Source organism: Anoplopoma fimbria, chromosome 22 (assembly GCF_027596085.1).
Source record: "Anoplopoma fimbria isolate UVic2021 breed Golden Eagle Sablefish chromosome 22, Afim_UVic_2022, whole genome shotgun sequence".
Lineage (NCBI taxonomy): Eukaryota > Metazoa > Chordata > Actinopteri > Perciformes > Anoplopomatidae > Anoplopoma > Anoplopoma fimbria.
Genome location: NC_072470.1, coordinates 141855 through 168704, shown reverse-complemented (window position 1 = coordinate 168704; position 26850 = coordinate 141855). Strand labels below are relative to the sequence as shown.

At 48.9% G+C, this 26850-nt stretch overlaps 2 protein-coding genes across 2 annotated transcripts; one reads left to right on the top strand and one right to left on the bottom strand.

Moving 5' to 3' along the window:
* Nucleotides 1-3685, top strand: arl11 (ADP-ribosylation factor-like 11). The gene is made up of 5 exons (XM_054623529.1): nt 1-653; nt 1276-1341; nt 1792-1907; nt 1981-2158; nt 3557-3685. The coding sequence occupies exons 1-5, from the start codon at nt 621-623 to the stop codon at nt 3683-3685; spliced, it is 522 nt and encodes a 173-aa protein (XP_054479504.1). The 5' UTR covers nt 1-620.
* A 1468-nt stretch (nt 3686-5153) lies between these two features.
* ebpl (EBP like) lies at nt 5154-26686 on the bottom strand. The gene is made up of 4 exons (XM_054623528.1): nt 26202-26686; nt 26022-26091; nt 25383-25521; nt 5154-5696 (listed from the first exon to the last, which is right to left on the bottom strand). Exons 1-4 carry the CDS (start codon nt 26376-26378, stop codon nt 5453-5455), a joined length of 630 nt encoding a protein of 209 aa, XP_054479503.1. The 5' UTR covers nt 26379-26686; the 3' UTR covers nt 5154-5452.
* Between the last annotated feature and the right edge of the window lie 164 nt (nt 26687-26850).

Here is a 26850-nt window from a genome sequence, read left to right as displayed (position 1 = left end):
TTGGATAGAATAGAGTAGAATAGAATAGAATAGAGTAGAGTCTGTTTAAATATAATAGAGTAGAGTAGACTCTGTTTGGATAGAATAGAATAGAGTAGAGTAGAGTAGACTCTGTTTGGATAGAGTAGAGTAGAATAGAGTAGACTCTGTTTGGATAGAATAGATTAGAGTAGAGTAGAGTAGAATAGAGTAGACTCTGTTTAAATATAATAGAGTAGAGCAGACTGTTTGGATAGAATAGAGTAGAGTAGAGTAGACTCTGTTTGGATAGAATAGAGTAGAATAGAGTAGAATAGAGTCTGTGTCTGAACCCTGACCCTGCAGTAGAGGCTGTAAATGTAAATGATCTCAGAACTCAAACATCTGTCTGTTTGTTTAAAGGAATTCTTCTTTAAATGTCAGTTTGGGGTTAAAAGTGTTCGACCCGCCTCTGATACAAAAATGCAGTCAGACCTGTCACACTGTCACATGACCTGCTCTCCTTTTGGCCGCCGGCTTTACTGAACCTAAACACACCTGAGAGATGTTAACAGGTGAGTTTCAGTCAGACTCAGAGCAGTGAGTCTGAAGGTCGACATTACTCTGATTTTATTACAACTGCAGAAGAAGAAAGAAGAGTGATGGGTCAGTCTCACAGCTCCACCTCCCCTCAGGTAAACCACACTTTGAACTCACCTGACTGACCTGACACCTGTCTCTGATCAATTCAATTCAATTCAATTCAGTTTATTTTGTATAGCCCAGAATCACAAATTACAAATTTGCCTCAGAGGGCTTTACAATCTGTGCACATGAGACATCCTCTGTCCTTCCCTCACATCGGCACAGGAAAAACTCCCCTAAAAAACCCCTTTAACAGGGAGAAAAAAGGAAGAAACCTCTGGGAGAACGACAGAGGAGGGATCCTTCTCCAGGATGGACAGAATGCAATAGATGTCATGTGTACAGAATGAGCAGCATAACAGAGATACAACACATTCAATGTATATGACATAAATGATTCATACAATAAGACTACTTATAATAACAGCAGCAATTATTACAGTAGAATTATAGCCATGAAAATAGGGATAGTAATGTGACTAATAATAATAATTGAAGTAGCAGTGGGTGTCAGTCGGCTCACAGCAGGAGGCACGACTACGGTCCAGGTACCACAACGATTCATGGAAACCTGCAGAACGAGAAAGCAAAAGGGCTTCAGGGTGGAAGTAAAGCTAAAATGCTGATCAGGGATGTGAACCAGAACTCTAACAGGTGTGTTTGTGTGTTCAGGTGGTCTTGATGGGGTTGGACTCGGCGGGAAAGTCGACTCTATTGGCCAGACTGCTGACAGGACAGGTGAGTCTCAACAGGTAGATTCTTCATGTTGGACAGGTGTGAATCCCAGTTTGTCTAACTTGTGTATATATCAACATGTGAATATCAGTGTGATCAGGTGTAAATATTGTTAAATACAGCTGTGAATGTCCAGGTGTGAGTATCAGAGTGTCCAGGTGTGAGTATCAGAGTGTCCAGGTGTGAGTATCAGAGTGTCCAGGTGTGAGTATCAGGTGTGAGTATCAGGTGTGAGTATCAGAGTGTCCAGGTGTGAGTATCAGAGTGTCCAGGTGTGAGTATCAGAGTGTCCAGGTGTGAGTATCAGAGTGTCCAGGTGTGAGTATCAGGTGTGAGTATCAGAGTGTCCAGGTGTGAGTATCAGAGTGTCCAGGTGTGAGTATCAGAGTGTCCAGGTGTGAGTATCAGAGTGTCCAGGTGTGAAACATGACGTTTCACACTGTTGACTTCCAGGTGATGGAAACGTCTCCTACGGTGGGATTCAACGTGGGAACTCTGGATCTGGACAAGAAGACGTCTCTGACGGTTTGGGACGTCGGAGGACAGAAGAGCATGAGAGCCAACTGGAGGTAAATACAAACAACAAACAAACAAACAAACACAAAGAAAACAAAGAAACAGACTCCGCCCCTTTGTCTTCAGGTACCACCTGGACGACTGTAAGGCTCTGGTGTTCGTGGTGGACAGCAGCGATCCGGCCCGACTGCCGGAGGCCCAGAAGGTCCTGAAGAAGGTCCTGAATGAGGAGAAGCTACGAGGAGTTCCTCTGATGGTTCTGGCCAACAAGAAGGACCTGCCCAACTCCATGACCATCCGAGAGGTAGGGTTAAAGTCTCCTTATTAAAGAGCAAGGAAGGAGGAATCTAGAAGTTAGGGAACAAGGACAGAGGAAGCTTCACAGTAAGGGAACAAGGAGAGAGGAAGTTTCACAGTAAGGGAACAAGGACAGAGGAAGCTTCACAGTAAGGGAACAAGGACAGATGAAGTTTCACAGTAAGGGAACAAGGACAGAGCTAGCTTCACAGTAAGGGAACAAGGACAGAGCTAGCTTCACAGTAAGGGAACAAGGACAGAGGAAGTTTCACAGTAAGGGAACAAGGACAGAGGAAGTTTCACAGTAAGGGAACAAGGACAGATGAAGTTTCACAGTAAGGGAACAAGGACAGAGCTAGCTTCACAGTAAGGGAACAAGGACAGAGCTAGCTTCACAGTAAGGGAACAAGGACAGAGGAAGTTTCACAGTAAGGGAACAAGGACAGAGGAAGTTTCACAGTAAGGGAACAAGGACAGAGCTAGCTTCACAGTAAGGGAACAAGGATAGAGGAAGTTTCACAGTAAGGGAACAAGGACAGAGGAAGTTTCACAGTAAGGGAACAAGGACAGAGCTAGTTTCACAGTAAGGGAACAAGGACAGAGCTAGCTTCACAGTAAGGGAACAAGGACAGAGGAAGTTTCACAGTAAGGACAGAACAGTAAGGGAACAAGGACAGAGAAGCTTCACAGTAAGGGAACAAGGACAGAGGACAGTAAGGGAACAAGGACAGAGCTAGCTTCACAGTAAGGGAACAAGGACAGAGGAAGTTTCACAGTAAGGGAACAAGGACAGATGAAGTTTCACAGTAAGGGAACAAGGACAGATGAAGTTTCACAGTAAGGGAACAAGGACAGAGGAAGTTTCACAGTAAGGGAACAAGGACAGAGATAGCTTCACAGTAAGGGAACAAGGACAGAGGAAACTAAATGGAACTATTTCCCCCTGTTCTTCTCATTAACTTCTGTATCCATCTCTCTGCTTATCAACCTCCTCCTCCTCCTCTTCCTCCTCCTCATCCCCCTCTTCTTCCTCTTCCTCCTCAACCCAACGTTTCTTCTTCATCTTTTTCTTCTTCTTCTTCTCCTCCTCTTCCTCCTTCTCCTCTTCCTCATCTTCCTCCTCCCCCTCTTCCACCTCTCCCTCCTCTTCTTCCTCCTCCTCTTCCTCCTCCCCCTCTTCTTTCTCTTCTTCCTCCTCCCTCATTCTCCTCCTCCCCCTCTTCCTCCTCATTCTCATCATCCCCCTCTTCTTCCCCCTTCTCTTCCTCCCCCCTCTCCTCTTCCTCCTCCTCCGCCTCCTCTTCCTTCTCGTCTTCCCCTCCTCCTCCCCCTCTTTCTCCTCTTCCTCTTCTCCCCCCCTCTTCTTCCTCTTCCTCATTCTCCTCCCCCTCCCCCTCCTCCTCAGATCTCCAATCAGCTGGACCTCCCCAGTCATGATGAGCGTTTGTGGGAGATTCAGGCCTGCAGCGCTCTGAAGGGACTCGGCCTCCTGCAGGCCTTCACCTCCATCAGCAAACTCATCAAGAAGACATGAGAGGAGGAGGAGGAGGAGGGGGAGGGGAGGGAGAGAGGAGAAGGATGAAGAGGAGGAAGAGAGGAGAGAGGAGAAGGATGAAGAGAAGGAAGAGGGGGAGGAGGAGGTGGGGGAGAAAGACGAGGAGGGAGAGGAGGAGAAGGATGAAGAGAAGGGAGAGGAGAAGGATGAAGAGGAGGAAGAGGGGGAGGAGGAGGTGGGGGAGAAAGACGAGGAGGGAGAGGAGGAGGGGGGGGGAGAGGAGAAGGATGAAGAGAAGGAAGAGGGGGAGAAAGACGAGGAGGGAGAGGAGGAGGGGGGGAGAGCGGAGAAGGATGAAGAGAAGGAAGAGGGGAGAGAGGAGAAGGATGAAGAGAAGGAAGAGGGGAGAGAGGAGAAGGATGAAGAGGAGGAAGAGGGGGTGGGGGAGAAAGAGGAGGAGGAAATGAAAACTATTAAAACTAAAATTCAAACTATTTATTATTTAAATGTAATTAAAAGTGTTTTGTGTGTAAAGAAGTGATGATCAATAAATAAAGATGATTGATTTTGTGTTTGATTGATGATTAAAGGATCAATAACTATTTGAATCAATCAATGTCAGGTATTGATTAATGTGTTTCCAGGCGACAGAGAGTAGTAATCAATGAATGAAAGACAAAGGCCGTTTCTCAATACCAAGTACGGTCAAGTATGGACTTGCAAACTTGCAAGTTCATACTTGGATAGTTCGACTCGGGAGTACAAACTCCGGGGACGGGAGGACGCAGTACGGTCATTTTGCAATTGGAACAGCAGCGAACTTGATGACGTCACCAACGTCACGACGTCACCAACTCAGCTCGTCGGTCCCGCTACTCCGGTTATCTTCAGTCATATATATTATTATTATTATTATTATATTCCTTTATTGATCCCCATGGGGGAAATTCGGGTGTTGCAGCAGCTCAACTACACAGAAACAGATAATAAATACACATATTATACAATAAAATAAAAATAGAATAAAATAAAAAATAAGAATACAAATAAATATATTGACAATAAAACGAAATATGATATAAAACACAACCCTGCCTTTTTTCGTTTTCATTTAGAAAATATTAATATGTATATGTATATATATATATATATATGTATATGTATATATATGTATATGTTTTGTGTTACATCTGCAACCACAACCACAGAGACACCGGAGCCAGCGGCACATCTGGAGGAGCCTAGCCGAGATCAGGCTGCTGTCAGCGGGCTGCATGAGCACCACCGCCCGGTCTCCTCTCTGGTCCTCTCATATCTCATCTCCGACAAACGTCGGCGCTTTTTCAAACAGGCTCTATCTTGATAAATTGACCGCATATTTTAAGTCTTAACAACTACATTCTCGCTTAAAAAAATGTTAAAACTAAATTCCGTTACACAACAACAGCAGTATTTAGACAGTTATAACTGACAGTTGTGAGCCGTCTCCGCCACTGTCGGCTCTTGTTTGCTGGTGAAATGCATTCTGGGATACTTGGCTGTCCAAAGTCCACACAAGTCTACTCCGATGCATCCTCGGTATAATGGGCGGAGCGAGGACACTTCCGGGTATCTGGACCGTACTTGGCTTGATGCGAACTTGTGTATTGGAACAGTACTTGGGCCGCGCTTGATGACGTTTCACAAGTTCACGAGGACACAAGTACAGAGAAGTTCACATATTGAGAAACGGCCAAAGGCTCCTTTAATCAGATATCAATAACTTTATTGATCGGTGATCAGTTCACACTGAACGATTCCTCGTCTCTACTTCTTCTTGTTTATGTCATCGTCCCATCTGAGTTCATGGAGTCTCTTCAGAGAGAACCAGGACTGGACCAGCAGCAGAACCGGGACCAGGACCCAGACCCCGTTAAAGAACACCAGGTAGACCCACAGGTGGATCCAGTTAGACGTGTCCAGGTGAGGAGAACCCGTCAGCCAATCAGGACAGAACGTCATCCAGCCTCCATACAGCTCGCACACGCTCAGAGAGACCTGCAGCAAGTGTCTGAGAACACACAAGTTGTAGTAGTACCTTGTAGTACTTATCCTTCAGTACTGTGTTTATAGGTAATACAGTGAGTAGAGAGTCCAGTCTGTAATACATGTTGTAGTAGTACCTGTAGTACTTGTCCTTCAGTACTTCGTTTATAGGTAGTACAGTGAGTAGAGAGTCCAGTCTGTAGTACATGTCGTAGTAGTACCTGTAGTATTTGTCCTTCAGTACTGCGTTTATAGGTAGTACAGTGAGCAGAGAGTCCAGTCTGTAGTACATGTCGTAGTAGTACCTGTAGTATTTGTCCTTCAGTACTGCGTTTATAGGTAGTACAGTGAGCAGAGAGTCCAGTCTGTAGTACATGTCGTAGTAGTACCTGTAGTACTTATCCTTCAGTACTGCGTTTATAGGTAGTACAGTGAGTAGAGAGTCCAGTCAGTAGTACAGGTTGTACTAGTACCTGTAGTATTTGTCCTTCAGTACTGCATGTACTAGCTGTGGAGCTGTCATGATCTTTGTTTTTGTTTTTTTGTTTCACTTCCTGGTCCCTAGTAAAGCTTCTTTATTTGTGTAATTTCAGTACTTCCTGTTTTATTTTGTTACTAGCCTCTCTTCTAAATTCAGATCACTTCATTTCCTGTTTTTGCGTGTTTTCCCGCCACTGTAATTGTAAGCCCCGCCCCTGATTGAATCCACCTGTGTGTAATCACCTCCACCTGCCCACAGTATTTAATCCCTGGATTTTCAGTTACTTCTTTTGTCCTCACCTGGCAGGTAAGTTTTGACATTGCTTTATAAATTCACTGTTTATTATCCTCCGGCTCCTTGAGTACATGATGTAGTATTACCTCTAGTATTTGTTGACACTGTGTGTATCACCAGTAAACCGAGCGCTGGATCAGTGGCTGATTTAGGGTTGACGGTGAGGGCTGATTCAGGGTTGACGGTGAGTGCCGATTCAGGGTTGACGGTGAGTGCCGATTCAGGGTTGACGGTGAGTGCCGATTCAGGGTTGACGGTGAGGGGTGATTCAGGATTGATGGCGGTCCAGCCCCTAGATATGCTGCTATAGGCTTAGATTGCCAGGGGACTACCTAGGATACACTGAGCTCCTCTATCATTATGTATTCATGTCCCGGTAATGCACATTACTGACTTTGCTTCTTCCCAGAAGTCTTTCTGCTTTCTCGCCTCGCAGGTTTCCATGGATCCTGGTTATATCTTGACCATGGTCGTGCCTCCTGCTGTGGCCATGCTGACACCCACTGCTGCTACCCTGATTATCACTGTCAGCCCTCAGGTTCATGGTGAGTGCTGATTCAAGGTTATGGTGAGTGCTGTTCCAAGGTTATGGTGAGGGCTGATTCAGGCTTATGAAGAGGGCTGATTCAGGGTTGACGGTGAGGGCTGATTCAGGGTTGACAGTGAGGGCTGATTCAGGGTTGACGGTGACGGCTGATTCAGGGTTGATGGTGAGGTCTGATTCAGGGTTGACGGTGAGGGCTGATTCAGGGTTGACGGTGGTCCAGCCCCTAGATATGCTGATATAGGCCTAGATTGCCAGGGGACTACCTAGGATACACTGAGCTCCTCTATCATTATGTATTCATGTCCCATTAATGCACATTACTGACTTTAATTCTTCCCAAAAGTCTCTCTGCTTTCTCGCCTTTCAGTTTCCATTGATCGTGGTTGTATCTGGACCATGGTCATGTCTCCTGCTGTGGCCCTGCTGACACCCACTGCTGCTACCCTGATTATCACTGTACCAGCCCTCAGGGTGATGGTGAGTGCTGATTCAAGGTTATGGTGAGTGCTGATCCAAGGTTATGGTGAGGGCTGATTCAGGGTTATGGTGAGGGCTGATTCAGGGTTGACGGTGAGGGCTGATTCAGGGTTGACGGTGAGGGCTGATTCAGGGTTGACGGTGAGGGCTGATTCAGGGTTGACGGTGGTCCAGCCCCTAGATATGCTGCTATAGGTTTTGACTGCCAGGGGACTACCTAGGATCCAATGAGCTCTATCATCATGTATTCATGTCCCGGTAATGCACATTACTGACTTTGCTTCTTCCCAGAAGTCTTTCTGCTTTCTCGCCTCGCAGGTTTCCATGGATCCTGGTTATATCTTGACCATGGTCGTGCCTCCTGCTGTGGCCATGCTGACACCCACTGCTGCTACCCTGATTATCACTGTCAGCCCTCAGGTTCATGGTGAGTGCTGATCCAAGGTTATGGTGAGTGCTGATTCAGGGTTGACTGTGAGGGCTGATTCAGGGTTGACAGTGAGGGCTGATTCAGGGTTGACGGTGAGGGCTGATTCAGGGTTGACGGTGAGGGCTGATTCAGGGTTGATGGTGGTCCAGCCCCTAGATATGCTGCTAAAGGCCTAGACTGCCAGGGGACTACCTAGGATCCACTGAGCTCTATCATTATGTATCCATGTCCTGGTAATGCACATTACTGACTTTGCTTCTTCCCAGAAGTCTTTCTGCTTTCTCGCCTCGCAGGTTTCCATGGATCCTGGTTATATCCTGACCATGGTTGTGCCTCCTGCTGTGGCCATACTGACACCCACTGCTGCTACCCTGATTATCACTGTCAGCCCTCAGGTTCATGGTGAGTGCTGATCCAAGGTTATGGTGAGTGCTGATTCAGGGTTATGGTGAGGGCTGATTCAGGGTTGATGGTGAGGGCTGATTCAGGGTTGACGGTGAGGGCTGATTCAGGGTTGACGGTGAGGGCTGATTCAGGGTTGACACAAAGGGCTGATTCAGGGTTGACTGTGAGGGCTGATTCAGGGTTGACTGTGAGGGCTGATTCAGGGTTGACGGTGGTCCAGCCCCTAGATATGCTGCTATAGGGCTAGACTGCCAGGGGACTACCTAGGATCCACTGAGCTATAGCCTTATGTATTCATGTCCCGGTAATGCACATTACTGACTTTGCTTCTTCCCAGAAGTCTTTCTGCTTTCTCGCCTTGCAGTTTCCATTGATTGTGGTTATATCTGGACCGTGGTCGTGCCTCCTGCTGCTACCCTGATTATCACTGTACCAGCCCTCAGGTTCATGGTGAGTGCTGATCCGAGGTTATGGTGAGTGCTGATCCGAGGTTATGGTGAGTGCTGATCCGAGGTTATGGTGAGTGCTGATCCGAGGTTATGGTGAGTGCTGATCCGAGGTTATGGTGAGTGCTGATCCGAGGTTATGGTGAGTGCTGATTGAGGGTTATGAAGAGGGCTGATTCAGGGTTGACGGTGAGGGCTTATTCAGGGTTGACGGTGAGGGCTGATTCAGGGTTGACGGTGAGGGCTGATTCAGGGTTGACGGTGAGGAGGGCTGATTCAGGGTTGACGGTGAGGGCTGATTCAGGGTTGACGGTGAGGTCTGATTCAGGGTTGACGGTGAGGGCTGATTCAGGGTTGACGGTGGTCCAGCCCCTAGATATGCTGATATAGGCCTAGATTGCCAGGGGACTACCTAGGATACACTGAGCTCCTCTATCATTATGTATTCATGTCCCATTAATGCACATTACTGACTTTAATTCTTCCCAAAAGTCTCTCTGCTTTCTCGCCTTTCAGTTTCCATTGATCGTGGTTATATCTGGACCATGGTCGTGCCTCCTGCTGTGGCCCTGCTGACACCCACTGCTGCTACACTGATTATCACTGTACCAGCCCTCAGGGTGATGGTGAGTGCTGATTCAAGGTTATGGTGAGTGCTGATCCAAGGTTATGGTGAGGGCTGATTCAGGGTTATGGTGAGGGCTGATTCAGGGTTGACGGTGAGGGCTGATTCAGGGTTGACGGTGAGGGCTGATTCAGGGTTGACGGTGGTCCAGCCCCTAGATATGCTGCTATAGGTTTTGACTGCCAGGGGACTACCTAGGATCCAATGAGCTCTATCATCATGTATTCATGTCCCGGTAATGCACATTACTGACTTTGCTTCTTCCCAGAAGTCTTTCTGCTTTCTCGCCTCGCAGGTTTCCATGGATCCTGGTTATATCTTGACCATGGTCGTGCCTCCTGCTGTGGCCATGCTGACACCCACTGCTGCTACCCTGATTATCACTGTCAGCCCTCAGGTTCATGGTGAGTGCTGATCCAAGGTTGACTGTGAGGGCTGATTCAGGGTTGACAGTGAGGGCTGATTCAGGGTTGACTGAGGGCTGATTCAGGGTTGACTGTGAGGGCTGATACAGGGTTGACGGTGAGGGCTGATTCAGGGTTGACGGTGAGGGCTGATTCAGGGTTGACGGTGAGGGCTGATTCAGGGTTGACACAAAGGGCTGATTCAGGGTTGACTGTGAGGGCTGATTCAGGGTTGACTGTGAGGGCTGATTCATGGTTGACGGTGGTCCAGCCCCTAGATATGCTGCTATAGGGCTAGACTGCCAGGGGACTACCTAGGATCCACTGAGCTATAGCCTTATGTATTCATGTCCCGGTAATGCACATTACTGACTTTGCTTCTTCCCAGAAGTCTTTCTGCTTTCTCGCCTTGCAGTTTCCATTGATTGTGGTTATATCTGGACCGTGGTCGTGCCTCCTGCTGCTACCCTGATTATCACTGTACCAGCCCTCAGGTTCATGGTGAGTGCTGATTCAAGGTTAGGGTGAGTGCTGATCCGAGGTTATGGTGAGTGCTGATCCGAGGTTATGGTGAGTGCTGATTGAGGGTTATGAAGAGGGCTGATTCAGGGTTGATGGTGAGGGCTGATTCAGGGTTGACGGTGAGGGCTGATTCAGGGTTGACGGTGAGGGCTGATTCAGGGTTGACGGTGAGGGCTGATTCAGGGTTAACGGTGAGGGCTGATTCTGGGTTGACGGTGGTCCAGCCCCTTCAGGGTTAACTGGTCCAGCCCAGATATGCTGTTATAGGCCTAGATTGCCAGGGGACTACCTAGCATACACTGAGCTCCTCTATCATTATGTATTCATGTCTCAGTAATGCACATTACTGACTTTAATTCTTCCCAGAAGTCTCTCTGCTTTCTCTCCTTGCAGTTTCCATTGATCATGGTTATATCTGGACCGTGGTTGTGCCTCCTGCTGTGGCCCTGCTGACACCCACTGCTGCTACACTGATTATCACTGTACCAGCCCTCAGGTTGATGGTGAGTGCTGATTCAAGGTTATGGTGAGTGCTGATCCAAGGTTATGGTGAGTGCTGATTCAGGGTTATGGTGAGGGCTGATTCAGGGCTGACGGTGAGGGCTGATTCAGGGTTGACGGTGAGGGCTTATTCAGGGTTGATGGTGAGGGCTGATTCAGGGTTGATGGTGAGGACTGATTCAGGGTTGACGGTGAGGGCTGATTCAGGGTTGACGGTGAGGGCTGATTCAGGGTTGACGGTGAGGGCTGATTCAGGGTTGACGGTGAGGGCTGATTCTGGGTTGACGGTGAGGGCTGATTCTGGGTTGACGGTGGTCCAGCCCCTAGATATGCTGCTATAGGGCTAGACTGCCAGGGGACTACCTAGGATCCACTGAGCTGTATTCATGTCCCGGTAATGCACATTACTGACTTTGCTTCTTCCCAGAAGTCTTTCTGCTTTCTCGCCTTGCAGTTTCCATTGATCATGGTTATATCTGGACTGTGATCGTGCCTCCTGCTGTGGCCCTGCTGCTACCCTGATTATCACTGTACCAGCCCTCAGGTTCATGGTGAGTGCTGATCCGAGGTTATGGTGAGTGCTGATCCGAGGTTATGGTGAGTGCTGATCCGAGGTTATGGTGAGTGCTGATCCGAGGTTATGGTGAGTGCTGATCCGAGGTTATGGTGAGTGCTGATCCGAGGTTATGGTGAGTGCTGATTGAGGGTTATGAAGAGGGCTGATTCAGGGTTGACGGTGAGGGCTGATTCAGGGTTGACGGTGAGGGCTGATTCAGGGTTGACGGTGAGGGCTGATTCAGGGTTGACGGTGAGGGCTGATTCAGGGTTGATGGTGAGGTCTGATTCAGGGTTGACGGTGAGGGCTGATTCAGGGTTGACGGTGAGGGCTGATTCAGGGTTGACGGTGGTCCAGCCCCTAGATATGCTGATATAGGCCTAGATTGCCAGGGGACTACCTAGGTTACACTGAGCTCCTCTATCATTATGTATTCATGTCCCATTAATGCACATTACTGACTTTAATTCTTCCCAAAAGTCTCTCTGCTTTCTCGCCTTTCAGTTTCCATTGATCGTGGTTATATCTGGACCATGGTCGTGCCTCCTGCTGTGGCCCTGCTGACACCCACTGCTGCTACACTGATTATCACTGTACCAGCCCTCAGGGTGATGGTGAGTGCTGATTCAAGGTTATGGTGAGTGCTGATCCAAGGTTATGGTGAGGGCTGATTCAGGTTTTGGTGATCAGGGTTGACGGTGAGGGCTGATTCAGGGTTGACGGTGAGGGCTGATTCAGGGTTGACGGTGAGGGCTGATTCAGGGTTGACGGTGAGGGCTGATTCAGGGTTGAGGTCCAGCCCCTAGATATGCTGCTATAGGTTTTGACTGCCAGGGGACTACCTAGGATCCAATGAGCTCTATCATCATGTATTCATGTCCCGGTAATGCACATTACTGACTTTGCTTCTTCCCAGAAGTCTTTCTGCTTTCTCGCCTCGCAGGTTTCCATGGATCCTGGTTATATCTTGACCATGGTCGTGCCTCCTGCTGTGGCCATGCTGACACCCACTGCTGCTACCCTGATTATCACTGTCAGCCCTCAGGTTCATGGTGAGTGCTGATCCAAGGTTATGGTGAGTGCTGATTCAGGGTTGACTGTGAGGGCTGATTCAGGGTTGACTGTGAGGGCTGATTCAGGGTTGACGGTGAGGGCTGATTCAGGGTTGACGGTGGTCCAGCCCTAGATATGCTGCTAAAGGCCTAGACTGCCAGGGGACTACCTAGGATCCACTGAGCTCTATCATTATGTATTCATGTCCCAGTAATGCACATTACTGACTTTGCTTCTTCCCAGAAGTCTTTCTGCTTTCTCGCCTCGCAGGTTTCCATGGATCCTGGTTATATCTTGACCATGGTCGTGCCTCCTGCTGTGGCCATGCTGACACCCACTGCTGCTACCCTGATTATCACTGTCAGCCCTCAGGTTCATGGTGAGTGCTGATCCAAGGTTATGGTTATGGTGAGTGCTGATTCAGGGTTATGGTGAGGGCTGATACAGGGTTGACGGTGAGGGCTGATTCAGGGTTGACGGTGAGGGCTGATTCAGGGTTGACGGTGAGGGCTGATTCAGGGTTGACGGTGAGGGCTGATTCAGGGTTGACGGTGAGGGCTGATTCAGGGTTGACAAAGGGCTGATTCAGGGTTGACTGTGAGGGCTGATTCAGGGTTGACTGTGAGGGCTGATTCAGGGTTGACGGTGGTCCAGCCCCTAGATATGCTGCTATAGGGCTAGACTGCCAGGGGACTACCTAGGATCCACTGAGCTATAGCCTTATGTATTCATGTCCCGGTAATGCACATTACTGACTTTGCTTCTTCCCAGAAGTCTTTCTGCTTTCTCGCCTTGCAGTTTCCATTGATTGTGGTTATATCTGGACCGTGGTCGTGCCTCCTGCTGCTACCCTGATTATCACTGTACCAGCCCTCAGGTTCATGGTGAGGGCTGATTCAGGGTTATGGTGAGTGCTGATCCAAGGTTATGGTGAGTGCTGATCCGAGGTTATGGTGAGTGCTGATTCAGGGTTATGAAGAGGGCTGATTCAGGGTTGACGGTGAGGGCTGATTCAGGGTTGACGGTGAGGGCTGATTCAGGGTTGACGGTGAGGGCTGATTCAGGGTTGACGGTGAGGGCTGATTCAGGGTTGACGGTGAGGGCTGATTCTGGGTTGACGGTGGTCCAGCCCCTAGATATGCTGTTATAGGCCTAGATTGCCAGGGGACTACCTAGCATACACTGAGCTCCTCTATCATTATGTATTCATGTCCCAGGTAATGCACATTACTGACTTTGCTTCTTCCCAGAAGTCTTTCTGCTTTCTCGCCTTTCAGGTTTCCATGGATCCTGGTTATATCTGGACCATGGTCGTGCCTCCTGCTGTGGCCATGCTGACACCCACTGCTGCTACCCTGATTATCACTGTCAGCCCTCAGGTTCATGGTGAGTGCTGATCCAAGGTTATGGTGAGTGCTGATTCAGGGTTATGGTGAGGGCTGATTCAGGGTTGACTGTGAGGGCTGATTCAGGGTTGACGGTGAGGGCTGATTCAGGGTTGACGGTGAGGGCTGATTCAGGGTTGACGGTGGTCCAGCCCCTAGATATGCTGCTAAAGGCCTAGACTGCCAGGGGACTACCTAGGATCCACTGAGCTCTATCATTATGTATCCATGTCCTGGTAATGCACATTACTGACTTTGCTTCTTCCCAGAAGCTTTCTGCTTTCTCGCCTCGCAGGTTTCCATGGATCCTGGTTATATCTGACCATGGTTGTGCCTCCTGCTGTGGCCATGCTGACACCCACTGCTGCTACCCTGATTATCACTGTCAGCCCTCAGGTTCATGGTGAGTGCTGATCCAAGGTTATGGTGAGTGCTGATTCAGGGTTATGGGTTGTGAGGGCTGATTCAGGGTTGACGGTGAGGGCTGATTCAGGGTTGACGGTGAGGGCTGATTCAGGGTTGACTGAGGGCTGATTCAGGGTTGACGGTGAGGGCTGATTCAGGGTTGACGGGTTGATTCAGGGTTGACTGAGGGCTGATTCAGGGTTGACTGGGGCTGATTCAGGGTTGACGGTGGTCCAGCCCCTAGATATGCTGCTATAGGGCTAGACTGCCAGGGGACTACCTAGGATCCACTGAGCTATAGCCTTATGTATTCATGTCCCGGTAATGCACATTACTGACTTTGCTTCTTCCCAGAAGTCTTCTGCTTTCTCGCCTTGCAGTTTCCATTGATTGTGGTTATATCTGGACCGTGGTCGTGCCTCCTGCTGCTGGCCCTGATTATCACTGTTACCAGCCCTCAGGTTCATGGTGAGTGCTGATTCCAGGTTATGGTGAGTGCTGATCCAAGGTTATGGTGAGTGCTGATCCGAGGTTATGGTGAGTGCTGATTGAGGGTTATGAAGAGGGCTGATTCAGGGTTGACGGTGAGGACTGATTCAGGGTTGACGGTGAGGGCTGATTCAGGGTTGACGGTGAGGGCTGATTCAGGGTTGAGGGCTGATTCAGGGTTGACGGTGAGGGCTGATTCTGGGTTGACGGTGGTCCAGCCCCTAGATATGCTGTTATAGGCCTAGATTGCCAGGGGACTACCTAGCATACACTGAGCTCCTCTATCATTATGTATTCATGTCTCAGTAATGCACATTACTGACTTTAATTCTTCCCAGAAGTCTCTCTGCTTTCTCGCCTTGCAGTTTCCATTGATCATGGTTATATCTGGACCGTGGTTGTGCCTCCTGCTGTGGCCCTGCTGACACCCACTGCTGCTACACTGATTATCACTGTACCAGCCCTCAGGTTGATGGTGAGTGCTGATCCAAGGTTATGGTGAGTGCTGATTCAGGGTTATGGTGAGTGCTGATTCAGGGTTATGGTGAGGGCTGATTCAGGGTTGACGGTGAGGGCTGATTCAGGGTTGACGGTGAGGGCTGATTCAGGGTTGATGGTGAGGGCTGATTCAGGGTTGATGGTGAGTGAGGGTTGACTGATTCAGGGTTGACGGTGAGGGCTGATTCAGGGTTGACGGTGGGGCTGATTCAGGGTTGACGGTGAGGGCTGATTCAGGGTTGACGGTGAGGGCTGATTCTGACTTGAGGGCTGATTCAGGGGACGGTGAGGGCCTGGGTTGACAGCCCCTAGATATGCTGCTATAGGGCTAGACTGCCACGGGACTACCTAGGATCCACTGAGCTGTATTCATGTCCCGGTAATGCACATTACTGACTTTGCTTCTTCCCAGAAGTCTTTCTGCTTTCTCGCCTTGCAGTTTCCATTGATCATGGTTATATCTGGACTGTGATCGTGCCTCCTGCTGTGGCCCTGCTGCTACCCTGATTATCACTGTACCAGCCCTCAGGTTCATGGTGAGTGCTGATCCGAGGTTATGGTGAGTGCTGATCTCAGGTTCATGGTGAGTGCTGATCCGAGGTTATGGTGAGTGCTGATCCGAGGTTATGGTGAGTGCTGATCCGAGGTTATGGTGAGTGCTGATCCGAGGTTATGGTGAGTGCTGATTGTTATGAAGAGGCTGATTCAGGGTTGACGGTGAGGGCTGATTCAGGGTTGACGGTGAGGGCTGATTCAGGGTTGATTCGGGTTGACGGTGAGGGCTGATTCAGGGTTGACGGTGAGGGCTGATTCAGGGTTGATGGTGAGGTCTGATTCAGGGTTGACGGTGAGGGCTGATTCAGGGTTGACGGTGGTCCAGCCCCTAGATATGCTGATATAGGCCTAGATTGCCAGGGGACTACCTAGGTTACACTGAGCTCCTCTATCATTATGTATTCATGTCCCATTAATGCACATTACTGACTTTAATTCTTCCCAAAAGTCTCTCTGCTTTCTCGCCTTTCAGTTTCCATTGATCGTGGTTATATCTGGACCATGGTCGTGCCTCCTGCTGTGGCCCTGCTGACACCCACTGCTGCTACACTGATTATCACTGTACCAGCCCTCAGGGTGATGGTGAGTGCTGATTCAAGGTTATGGTGAGTGCTGATCCAAGGTTATGGTGAGGGCTGATTCAGGGTTGACGGTGAGGGCTGATTCAGGGTTGACGGTGAGGGCTGATTCAGGGTTGACGGTGAGGGCTGATTCAGGGTTGACGGTGAGGGCTGATTCAGGGTGACGGGATTCAGGGTTGACGGTGGTCCAGCCCCTAGATATGCTGCTATAGGTTTTGACTGCCAGGGGACTACCTAGGATCCAATGAGCTCTATCATCATGTATTCATGTCCCGGTAATGCACATTACTGACTTTGCTTCTTCCCAGAAGTCTTTCTGCTTTCTCGCCTCGCAGGTTTCCATGGATCCTGGTTATATCTTGACCATGGTCGTGCCTCCTGCTGTGGCCATGCTGACACCCACTGCTGCTACCCTGATTATCACTGTCAGCCCTCAGGTTCATGGTGAGTGCTGATCCAAGGTTATGGTGAGTGCTGATTCAGGGTTGACTGTGAGGGCTGATTCAGGGTTGACTGTGAGGGCTGATTCAGGGTTGACGGTGTGATTCAGGGTGACGGTGAGGGCTGATTCAGGGTTGACGGTGGTCCAGCCCCTAGATATGCTGCTAAAGGCCTAGACTGCCAGGGGACTACCTAGGATCCACTGAGCTCTATCATTATGTATCCATGTCCTGGTAATGCACATTACTGACTTTGCTTCTTCCCAGAAGTCTTTCTGCTTTCTCGCCTCGCAGGTTTCCATGGATCCTGGTTATATCCTGACCATGGTTGTGCCTCCTGCTTGGCTGCTGGACACCCACTGCTGCTACACTGATTATCACTGGTGGCCATACTGACACCCACTGCTGCTACCCTGATTATCACTGTCAGCCCTCAGGTTCATGGTGAGTGCTGATCCAAGGTTATGGTGAGTGCTGATTCAAGGTTATGGTGAGTGCTGATTCAGGGTTATGGTGAGGGCTGATTCAGGGTTGACGGTGAGGGCTGATTCAGGGTTGACGGTGAGGGCTGATTCAGGGTTGACGGTGAGGGCTGATTCAGGGTTGACGGTGAGGGCTGATTCAGGGTTGACGGTGAGGGCTGATTCAGGGTTGACAAAGGGCTGATTCAGGGTTGACTGTGAGGGCTGATTCAGGGTTGACTGTGAGGGCTGATTCATGGTTGACGGTGGTCCAGCCCCTAGATATGCTGCTATAGGGCTAGACTGCCAGGGGACTACCTAGGATCCACTGAGCTATAGCCTTATGTATTCATGTCCCGGTAATGCACATTACTGACTTTGCTTCTTCCCAGAAGTCTTTCTGCTTTCTCGCCTTGCAGTTTCCATTGATTGTGGTTATATCTGACCGTGGTCGTGCCTCCTGCTGCTACCCTGATTATCACTGTACCAGCCCTCAGGTTCATGGTGAGTGCTGATTCAAGGTTAGGTGCTGATCCGAGGTTATGGTGAGTGCTGATCCGAGGTTATGGTGAGTGCTGATCCGAGGTTATGGTGAGTGCTGATTGAGGGTTATGAAGAGGGCTGATTCAGGGTTGACGGTGAGGGCTGATTCAGGGTTGACGGTGAGGGCTGATTCAGGGTTGACGGTGAGGGCTGATTCAGGGTTGACGGTGAGGGCTGATTCTGGGTTGACGGTGGTCCAGCCCAGCCCCTAGATATGCTGTTATAGGCCTAGATTGCCAGGGGACTACCTAGCATACACTGAGCTCCTCTATCATTATGTATTCATGTCTCAGTAATGCACATTACTGACTTTAATTCTTCCCAGAAGTCTCTCTGCTTTCTCGCCTTTCAGTTTCCATTGATCGTGGTTGTATCTGGACCGTGGTCATGTCTCCTGCTGTGGCCCTGCTGACACCCACTGCTGCTACCCTGATTATCACTGTACCAGCCCTCAGGTTCATGGTGAGTGCTGATCCAAGGTTATGGTGAGTGCTGATCCAAGGTTATGGTGAGTGCTGATTCAGGGTTGACGGTGAGGGCTGATTCAGGGTTGACAGTGAGGGCTGATTCAGGGTTGATTCAGGTGAGGGCTGATTCAGGGTTGATGGTGAGGTCTGATTCAGGGTTGACGGTGAGGGCTGATTCAGGGTTGACGGTGGTCCAGCCCCTAGATATGCTGATATAGGCCTAGATTGCCAGGGGACTACCTAGGATACACTGAGCTCCTCTATCATTATGTATTCATGTCCCATTAATGCACATTACTGACTTTAATTCTTCCCAAAAGTCTCTCTGCTTTCTCGCCTTTCAGTTTCCATTGATCGTGGTTATATCTGGACCATGGTCGTGCCTCCTGCTGTGGCCCTGCTGACACCCACTGCTGCTACACTGATTATCACTGTACCAGCCCTCAGGGTGATGGTGAGTGCTGATTCAAGGTTATGGTGAGGGCTGATTCAGGGTTATGGTGAGGGCTGATTCAGGGTTGACGGTGAGGGCTGATTCAGGGTTGACGGTGAGGGCTGATTCAGGGTTGACGGTGAGGGCTGATTCAGGGTTGACGGTGGTCCAGCCCCTAGATATGCTGCTATAGGTTTTGACTGCCAGGGGACTACCTAGGATCCAATGAGCTCTATCATCATGTATTCATGTCCCGGTAATGCACATTACTGACTTTGCTTCTTCCCAGAAGTCTTTCTGCTTTCTCGCCTCGCAGGTTTCCATGGATCCTGGTTATATCTTGACCATGGTCGTGCCTCCTGCTGTGGCCATGCTGACACCCACTGCTGCTACCCTGATTATCACTGTCAGCCCTCAGGTTCATGGTGAGTGCTGATCCAAGGTTATGGTGAGTGCTGATTCAGGGTTGAGTGAGGGCTGATTCAGGGTTGACAGTGAGGGCTGATTCAGGGTTGACTGTGAGGGCTGATACAGGGTTGACGGTGAGGGCTGATTCAGGGTTGACGGTGAGGGCTGATTCAGGGTTGACGGTGGTCCAGCCCCTAGATATGCTGCTAAAGGCCTAGACTGCCAGGGGACTACCTAGGATCCACTGAGCTCTATCATTATGTATCCATGTCCTGGTAATGCACATTACTGACTTTGCTTCTTCCCAGAAGTCTTTCTGCTTTCTCGCCTCGCAGGTTTCCATGGATCCTGGTTATATCCTGACCATGGTTGTGCCTCCTGCTGTGGCCATACTGACACCCACTGCTGCTACCCTGATTATCACTGTCAGCCCTCAGGTTCATGGTGAGTGCTGATCCAAGGTTATGGTGAGTGCTGATTCAGGGTTATGGTGAGGGCTGATTGAGGGTTGACGGTGAGGGCTGATTCAGGGTTGACGGTGAGGGCTGATTCAGGGTTGACGGTGAGGGCTGATTCAGGGTTGACACAAAGGGCTGATTCAGGGTTGACTGTGGGCTGATTCAGGGTTGACTGTGAGGGCTGATTCAGGGTTGACGGTGGTCCAGCCCCTAGATATGCTGCTATAGGGCTAGACTGCCAGGGGACTACCTAGGATCCACTGAGCTATAGCCTTATGTATTCATGTCCCGGTAATGCACATTACTGACTTTGCTTCTTCCCAGAAGTCTTTCTGCTTTCTCGCCTTGCAGTTTCCATTGATTGTGGTTATATCTGGACCGTGGTCGTGTCTCCTGCTGTGGCGTGCCTCCTGCTGCTACCCTGATTATCACTGTACCAGCCCTCAGGTTCATGGTGAGTGCTGATCCTGATCCGGGTTATGGTGAGTGCTGATCCGAGGTTATGGTGAGTGCTGATCCGAGGTTATGGTGAGTGCTGATTGAGGGTTATGAAGAGGGCTGATTCAGGGTTGACGGTGAGGGCTGATTCAGGGTTGACGGTGAGGGCTGATTCAGGGTTGACGGTGAGGGCTGATTCAGGGTTGACGGTGAGGGCTGATTCAGGGTTGACGGTGAGGTCTGATTCAGGGTTGACGGTGAGGGCTGATTCAGGGTTGACGGTGGTCCAGCCCCTAGATATGCTGATATAGGCCTAGATTGCCAGGGGACTACCTAGGATACACTGAGCTCCTCTATCATTATGTATTCATGTCCCATTAATGCACATTACTGACTTTAATTCTTCCCAAAAGTCTCTCTGCTTTCTCGCCTTTCAGTTTCCATTGATCGTGGTTATATCTGGACCATGGTCGTGCCTCCTGCTGTGGCCCTGCTGACACCCACTGCTGCTACACTGATTATCACTGTACCAGCCCTCAGGGTGATGGTGAGTGCTGATTCAAGGTTATGGTGAGGGCTGATTCAGGGTTTGGTGAGGGCTGATTCAGGGTTGACGGTGAGGGCTGATTCAGGGTTGACGGTGAGGGCTGATTCAGGGTTGACGGTGAGGGCTGATTCAGGGTTGACGGTGGTCCAGCCCCTAGATATGCTGCTATAGGTTTTGACTGCCAGGGGACTACCTAGGATCCAATGAGCTCTATCATCATGTATTCATGTCCCGGTAATGCACATTACTGACTTTGCTTCTTCCCAGAAGTCTTTCTGCTTTCTCGCCTCGCAGGTTTCCATGGATCCTGGTTATATCTTGACCATGGTCGTGCCTCCTGCTGTGGCCATGCTGACACCCACTGCTGCTACCCTGATTATCACTGTCAGCCCTCAGGTTCATGGTGAGTGCTGATCCAAGGTTATGGTGAGTGCTGATTCAGGGTTGATTCAGTGAGGGCTGATTCAGGGTTGACAGTGAGGGCTGATTCAGGGTTGACGGTGAGGGCTGATTCAGGGTTGACGGTGAGGGCTGATTCAGGGTTGACGGTGAGGGCTGATTCAGGGTTGACGGTGGTCCAGCCCCTAGATATGCTGCTAAAGGCCTAGACTGCCAGGGGACTACCTAGGATCCACTGAGCTCTATCATTATGTATCCATGTCCTGGTAATGCACATTACTGACTTTGCTTCTTCCCAGAAGTCTTTCTGCTTTCTCGCCTCGCAGGTTTCCATGGATCCTGGTTATATCCTGACCATGGTTGTGCCTCCTGCTGTGGCCATACTGACACCCACTGCTGCTACCCTGATTATCACTGTCAGCCCTCAGGTTCATGGTGAGTGCTGATCCAAGGTTATGGTGAGTGCTGATTCAGGGTTATGGTGAGTGCTGATTCAGGGTTGACGGTGAGGGCTGATTCAGGGTTGACAGTGAGGGCTGATTCAGGGTTGACGGTGAGGGCTGATTCAGGGTTGACGGTGAGGGCTGATTCAGGGTTGACACAAGGGCTGATTCAGGGTTGACTGTGAGGGCTGATTCAGGGTTGACTGTGAGGGCTGATTCAGGGTTGACGGTGGTCCAGCCCCTAGATATGCTGCTATAGGGCTAGACTGCCAGGGGACTACCTAGGATCCACTGAGCTATAGCCTTATGTATTCATGTCCCGGTAATGCACATTACTGACTTTGCTTCTTCCCAGAAGTCTTTCTGCTTTCTCGCCTTGCAGTTTCCATTGATTGTGGTTATATCTGGACCGTGGTCGTGCCTCCTGCTGCTACCCTGATTATCACTGTACCAGCCCTCAGGTTCATGGTGAGTGCTGATCCGAGGTTATGGTGAGTGCTGATCCGAGGTTATGGTGAGTGCTGATCCGAGGTTATGGTGAGTGCTGATTGAGTGCTGATTATGGGTTATGAAGAGGGCTGATTCAGGGTTGACGGTGAGGGCTTATTCAGGGTTGATGGTGAGGGCTGATTCAGGGTTGACGGTGAGGGCTGATTCAGGGTTGACGGTGAGGGCTGATTCAGGGTTGACGGTGAGGTCTGATTCAGGGTTGACGGTGAGGGCTGATTCAGGGTTGACGGTGGTCCAGCCCCTAGATATGCTGATATAGGCCTAGATTGCCAGGGGACTACCTAGGTTACACTGAGCTCCTCTATCATTATGTATTCATGTCCCATTAATGCACATTACTGACTTTAATTCTTCCCAAAAGTCTCTCTGCTTTCTCGCCTTTCAGTTTCCATTGATCGTGGTTATATCTGGACCATGGTCGTGCCTCCTGCTGTGGCCCTGCTGACACCCACTGCTGCTACACTGATTATCACTGTACCAGCCCTCAGGGTGATGGTGAGTGCTGATTCAAGGTTATGGTGAGTGCTGATCCAAGGTTATGGTGAGGGCTGATTCAGGGTTATGGTGAGGGCTGATTCAGGGTTGACGGTGAGGGCTGATTCAGGGTTGACGGTGAGGGCTGATTCAGGGTTGACGGTGGTCCAGCCCCTAGAAATGCTGCTATAGGTTTTGACTGCCAGGGGACTACCTAGGATCCAATGAGCTCTATCATCATGTATTCATGTCCCGGTAATGCACATTACTGACTTTGCTTCTTCCCAGAAGTCTTTCTGCTTTCTCGCCTCGCAGGTTTCCATGGATCCTGGTTATATCTTGACCATGGTCGTGCCTCCTGCTGTGGCCATGCTGACACCCACTGCTGCTACCCTGATTATCACTGTCAGCCCTCAGGTTCATGGTGAGTGCTGATCCAAGGTTATGGTGAGTGCTGATTCAAGGTTATGGTGAGTGCTGATCCAAGGTTATGGTGAGTGCTGATTCAGGGTTGACGGTGAGGGCTGATTCAGGGTTGACTGTGAGGGCTGATTCAGGGTTGACTGTGAGGGCTGATTCAGGGTTGCTGCTATAGGCCTAGACTGCCAGGGGACTACCTCGGATACACTGAGCTCCTCTATCATTATGTATTCATGTCCCAGTAATGCACATTACTGACTTTGCTTCTTCCCAGAAGTCTCTCTGCTTTCTCCCCTTGCAGGTTTCCATGGATCGTGGTTATACACAGGACGAGTAATATGGCATCCCTCACCACTTCATCTGAGTGTGACCGCTGCAATCACCTGTCCCAAACCATCGCCAAGCTGGAAGGATGCATCTCTACTCTGTACCAGATCAGGGAAGAACGGTTTCTTGACTCCCTGGTTAGAGTCGTGCTACTGCTTCATCCGAACCCGAGCTGCACCCCACTATTCCGGCCAACAAACATTTGGATGACCTCTGGCTACAGCAGGGTGCTAAACGAAAGACACTGACTAGTCTCCACTCCTAGTCAGGTGGCCTTGGCCATAGTGGGCAGAAATGGCAGAGGAAAGAGTCTCCTCTACGGATTTCTCCTCCATGTGAATTTCAGCTCACAAACCGGTACAGCATCCTGGATGAGCAGGACTTTCCCCCGCAACGACTTCCTGCAGCCAGCGTCTCAATTTTAAATGTAATGTATGTTTCCAGTTTTCATGTGCTGACATTTTCTGGATTGAACTAAACATGTAAGTGCAAAAAGCATGCTCTGTACAAGAAAGTTATTCTGTTACTATTTTTTCCCTTTTCAAATGTACAGCACTTTGAGCTACATGGTCTGTATGAAATGTGATATATAAATAAAGATAATTTTTATTATATCTGGACTGTTTGTGCCTCCTTTATTATTTTTAGTAGTAGGTGTCGCTTTTGTTACCATTACTGCTTCATTATAATTCTACTATATTCATTATTAGTAGTCATATTTTCCTTTGTTACTCTTCTTGCTTCTCTTATACAGTGGGTAAAATAAATATTGAACATGTCACCATTTCTCTCAGTAAATATATTTCTAAAGGTGCTATTGACATGAAATTTTCACCAGATGTCAGTAACAACCCAAGTAATCCATACATACAAAGAAAACCAAACTAATAAGATCAGAAACTAAGTTATGTGTAATAAAATGGAATGACGCAGGGAAAAAGTATTGAACACGCTTACTGAAATTTATTTAATACTTCGTACAAAAGCCTTTGTTTGTAATGACAGCTTCAAGACGCCTCCTGTATGGAGAAACTAGTCGCATGCATTGCTCAGGTGTGATTTTGGCCCATTCTTCCACAGTCTTCAAATCTTGAAGGTTCCATGGGCCTCTTCTATGAACACTGATCTTTAGTTCTTTCCATAGATTTTCTCTTGGATTCATGTCAGGTGATTGGCTTTATATTTGCTTTCTCTGAAACCAATTGAGTTTCCTTGGCTATGTGTTTGGGATCATTGTCTTGCTGAAATGTCCACCCTCATTTCATTTTCATCCTTCCTTCAATTATATGAAGTTTGCTAGTGCCGTATGCTGAAAAACAGCCCCACATCATGATGTTCCACCTCCAAACTTCACTGTTGGTATGGTGTTTTTGGGGTGATGTGCAGTGCCATTTGAACTCCAAACATGGTGTGTATTATGGCATCCAAAGAGTTCAATTTTGGTCTCATCTGACCAGACTATATTCTCCCAGTATTTCACAGGCTTGTCTAAATGTTGTGCAGCAAACTTTAAATGAGCTTCAGCTGGTGTCTTGGATTTCCATGCCTTTTTGCACCTCCCTTTCTTCACGTGTTCAATACTTTTTTCCCTGTCATTCCATTTTATTACACATAACTTAATTTCTGGACTTCTTTGTTTGGTTTTCTTTGTATGTATGGATTACTTGGGTTGTTACCGACATCTAGTGAAAATGTCATGTCAATAGCACCTTTAGAAATATATTTACTGAGAAAAATGGTGATGTGTTCAATACTTTTACCCGCTGTATATGAATAATTTATGTCGAATGTGTTGTAACTCATATGTCAGGGTCTGAGGACGTGAGGGTCTAAGGACAGGATGTCGTATGTGTACAGCTTGTAAAGCTCCGATTTTGCGCAATACAAAATAAATTGAATTGAATACAGCGAACTGTTGGGGCTGCACGGTGGTGCAGCAAGAGGGGCCCGGGTTCAATTCCCAGGCCAGACAACCTTCTGTGTGGAGTTTGCATGTTCTCCCCGTGTCAGCGTGGGTTCTCCGGCTTCCTCCCACAGCCCAAAGACATGCAGGTTAGGTTAATTGATGACTCTGAAATTGCCCGTGAGTGTGAGTGGTTGTCTGTCTATATATGTCTGCCCTGTGATAGGCTGGCGACCTGTCCAGGGTGTACCCTGCCTTCGCCCATTGACAGCTGGGATCGGCTCCAGCACCCCCGCGACCCTTAACTGGATAAGCGGTTACGGAAGATGGATGGATGGATGAATACAGCGAGCTGAGAGTGAAGTCTGTTCATGTTGTAGTATTACCTGTAGTATTTGTCCTTCAGTACTGCGTGTATCAGTAGTAAACCAAGTAGAGAGTCGAGGACGACGGTTATAATTTCTATTGAGACGATCGTGGGATCGGAAATCAGCCAACGGCTATCAGCTTTACTGTACTCCTTCCCTACAGAGAGACAGAGAGACAGACGGGTAGAGAGAGAGACGGGTGGAAAGACAGACATGTTTCTTGTGGGTTTAAGTTTGTGACTTTGTGTGCAGAACAGTTCCTTTTTTAAAGTAGCAATGTAGTAGTACAGCAGAAGTATGAAATGTAAATACTATTCAATTCAGTTTATTTTGTTTAGCCCAAAATTACAAATTTGCCTCAGGGCTTTACAATCTGTACACATGAGACATCCTTTGTCCTTAGACCCTCACATCCTCTGTCCTTAGACCCTCACATCCTCTGTCCCGGAACCCTCACATCCTCTGTCCTTAGACCCTCTCATTGGCACAGGAAAAACTCCCCTAAAAACCCCTTTAACAGGGAGAAAAAAGGAAGAAACCTCTGGGAGAGTGACAAAGGAGGGATCCTTCTCCCAGGATGGACAGAATGCAATAGATGTCATGTGTACAGAATGAACACATGACATATTACAGTAAATTAAATGAAGTTAAACTCACAGAGTTCAGCCAGTGGACCTTCAGACGTCTCCACCGTCCCGACAACAGACATGTAGACAAACGGACCTTCCTGTGGACGAATGGACCAACAATTACTAAATAACCAACAATGAAACAGATAATGAGCTAAAAAAACAACAAATAAATGAAAAACAGGAAACTGGTCCTGATTGGTCGTACCAGTGTCAGATGGACGATGACATCATAGAAGAGCCACAGCAGGACCCACCTGTCTTCTGCAGAGCTCCGCCCACCGTACCTGTGTGTTAGCAGGACGGCGGCTAACAGCTGGATGCCGCATGCTAACAGAGACAACACAGAGACCAAAGAGAGGCCAGGGGGCGCTACTGAGTCCATCTGATGTCAGAGGGGAAGAAGGAGGGAGCAGTTCTCCGCACAGTACAAGTAGTACTCTGTAGTAGTACCCTGTAGTAGTACTCTGTAGTAGTACTCTGTAGTAGTACCCTGTAGTAGTACCCTGTAGTAGTACTCTGTAGTAGTACTCTGTAGAAGTACCCTGTAGTAGTACCTTGTAGTAGTACTCTGTAGTAGTACTCTGTAGAAGTACCCTGTAGTAGTACCTTGTAGTAGTACTCTGTAGTAGTACCCTGTAGTAGTACCCTGTAGTAGTACTCTGCTCAGACAGACACAGTACTCTGGATGAAGAATCAGGACCAACTGCATGTCTTCATTGGCTGTAGTGGTTAGAAGCCCCGCCCTGCATATTCCTATTGGCTGCTGAGAACACCCCACTCCCTGACCCCGCCTCCTCCCACATCTCAGTAGAAACCAAACTCCATTCAGAACAGATTCTATACTTTCACTGTAG

Bases quoted from the DNA above. Each gene is read 5' to 3' on its own strand.
- arl11 (XM_054623529.1), top strand. From the start codon at position 621: ATGGGTCAGTCTCACAGCTCCACCTCCCCTCAG. The intron at 1,342-1,791 runs GTGAGTCTCAAC...GTTGACTTCCAG, and splicing joins CCAGACTGCTGACAGGACAG to GTGATGGAAACGTCTCCTAC. The intron at 1,908-1,980 runs GTAAATACAAAC...CTTTGTCTTCAG, and splicing joins AGCATGAGAGCCAACTGGAG to GTACCACCTGGACGACTGTA.
- ebpl (XM_054623528.1), bottom strand. From the start codon at position 26,378: ATGGACTCAGTAGCGCCCCCTGGCCTCTCTTTGGTCTCTGTGTTGTCT. The intron at 26,092-26,201 runs GTACGACCAATC...ATTCGTCCACAG, and splicing joins TCATCGTCCATCTGACACTG to GAAGGTCCGTTTGTCTACAT. The intron at 25,522-26,021 runs GTGAGTTTAACT...GTCTCTCTGTAG, and splicing joins AGGTCCACTGGCTGAACTCT to GGAAGGAGTACAGTAAAGCT.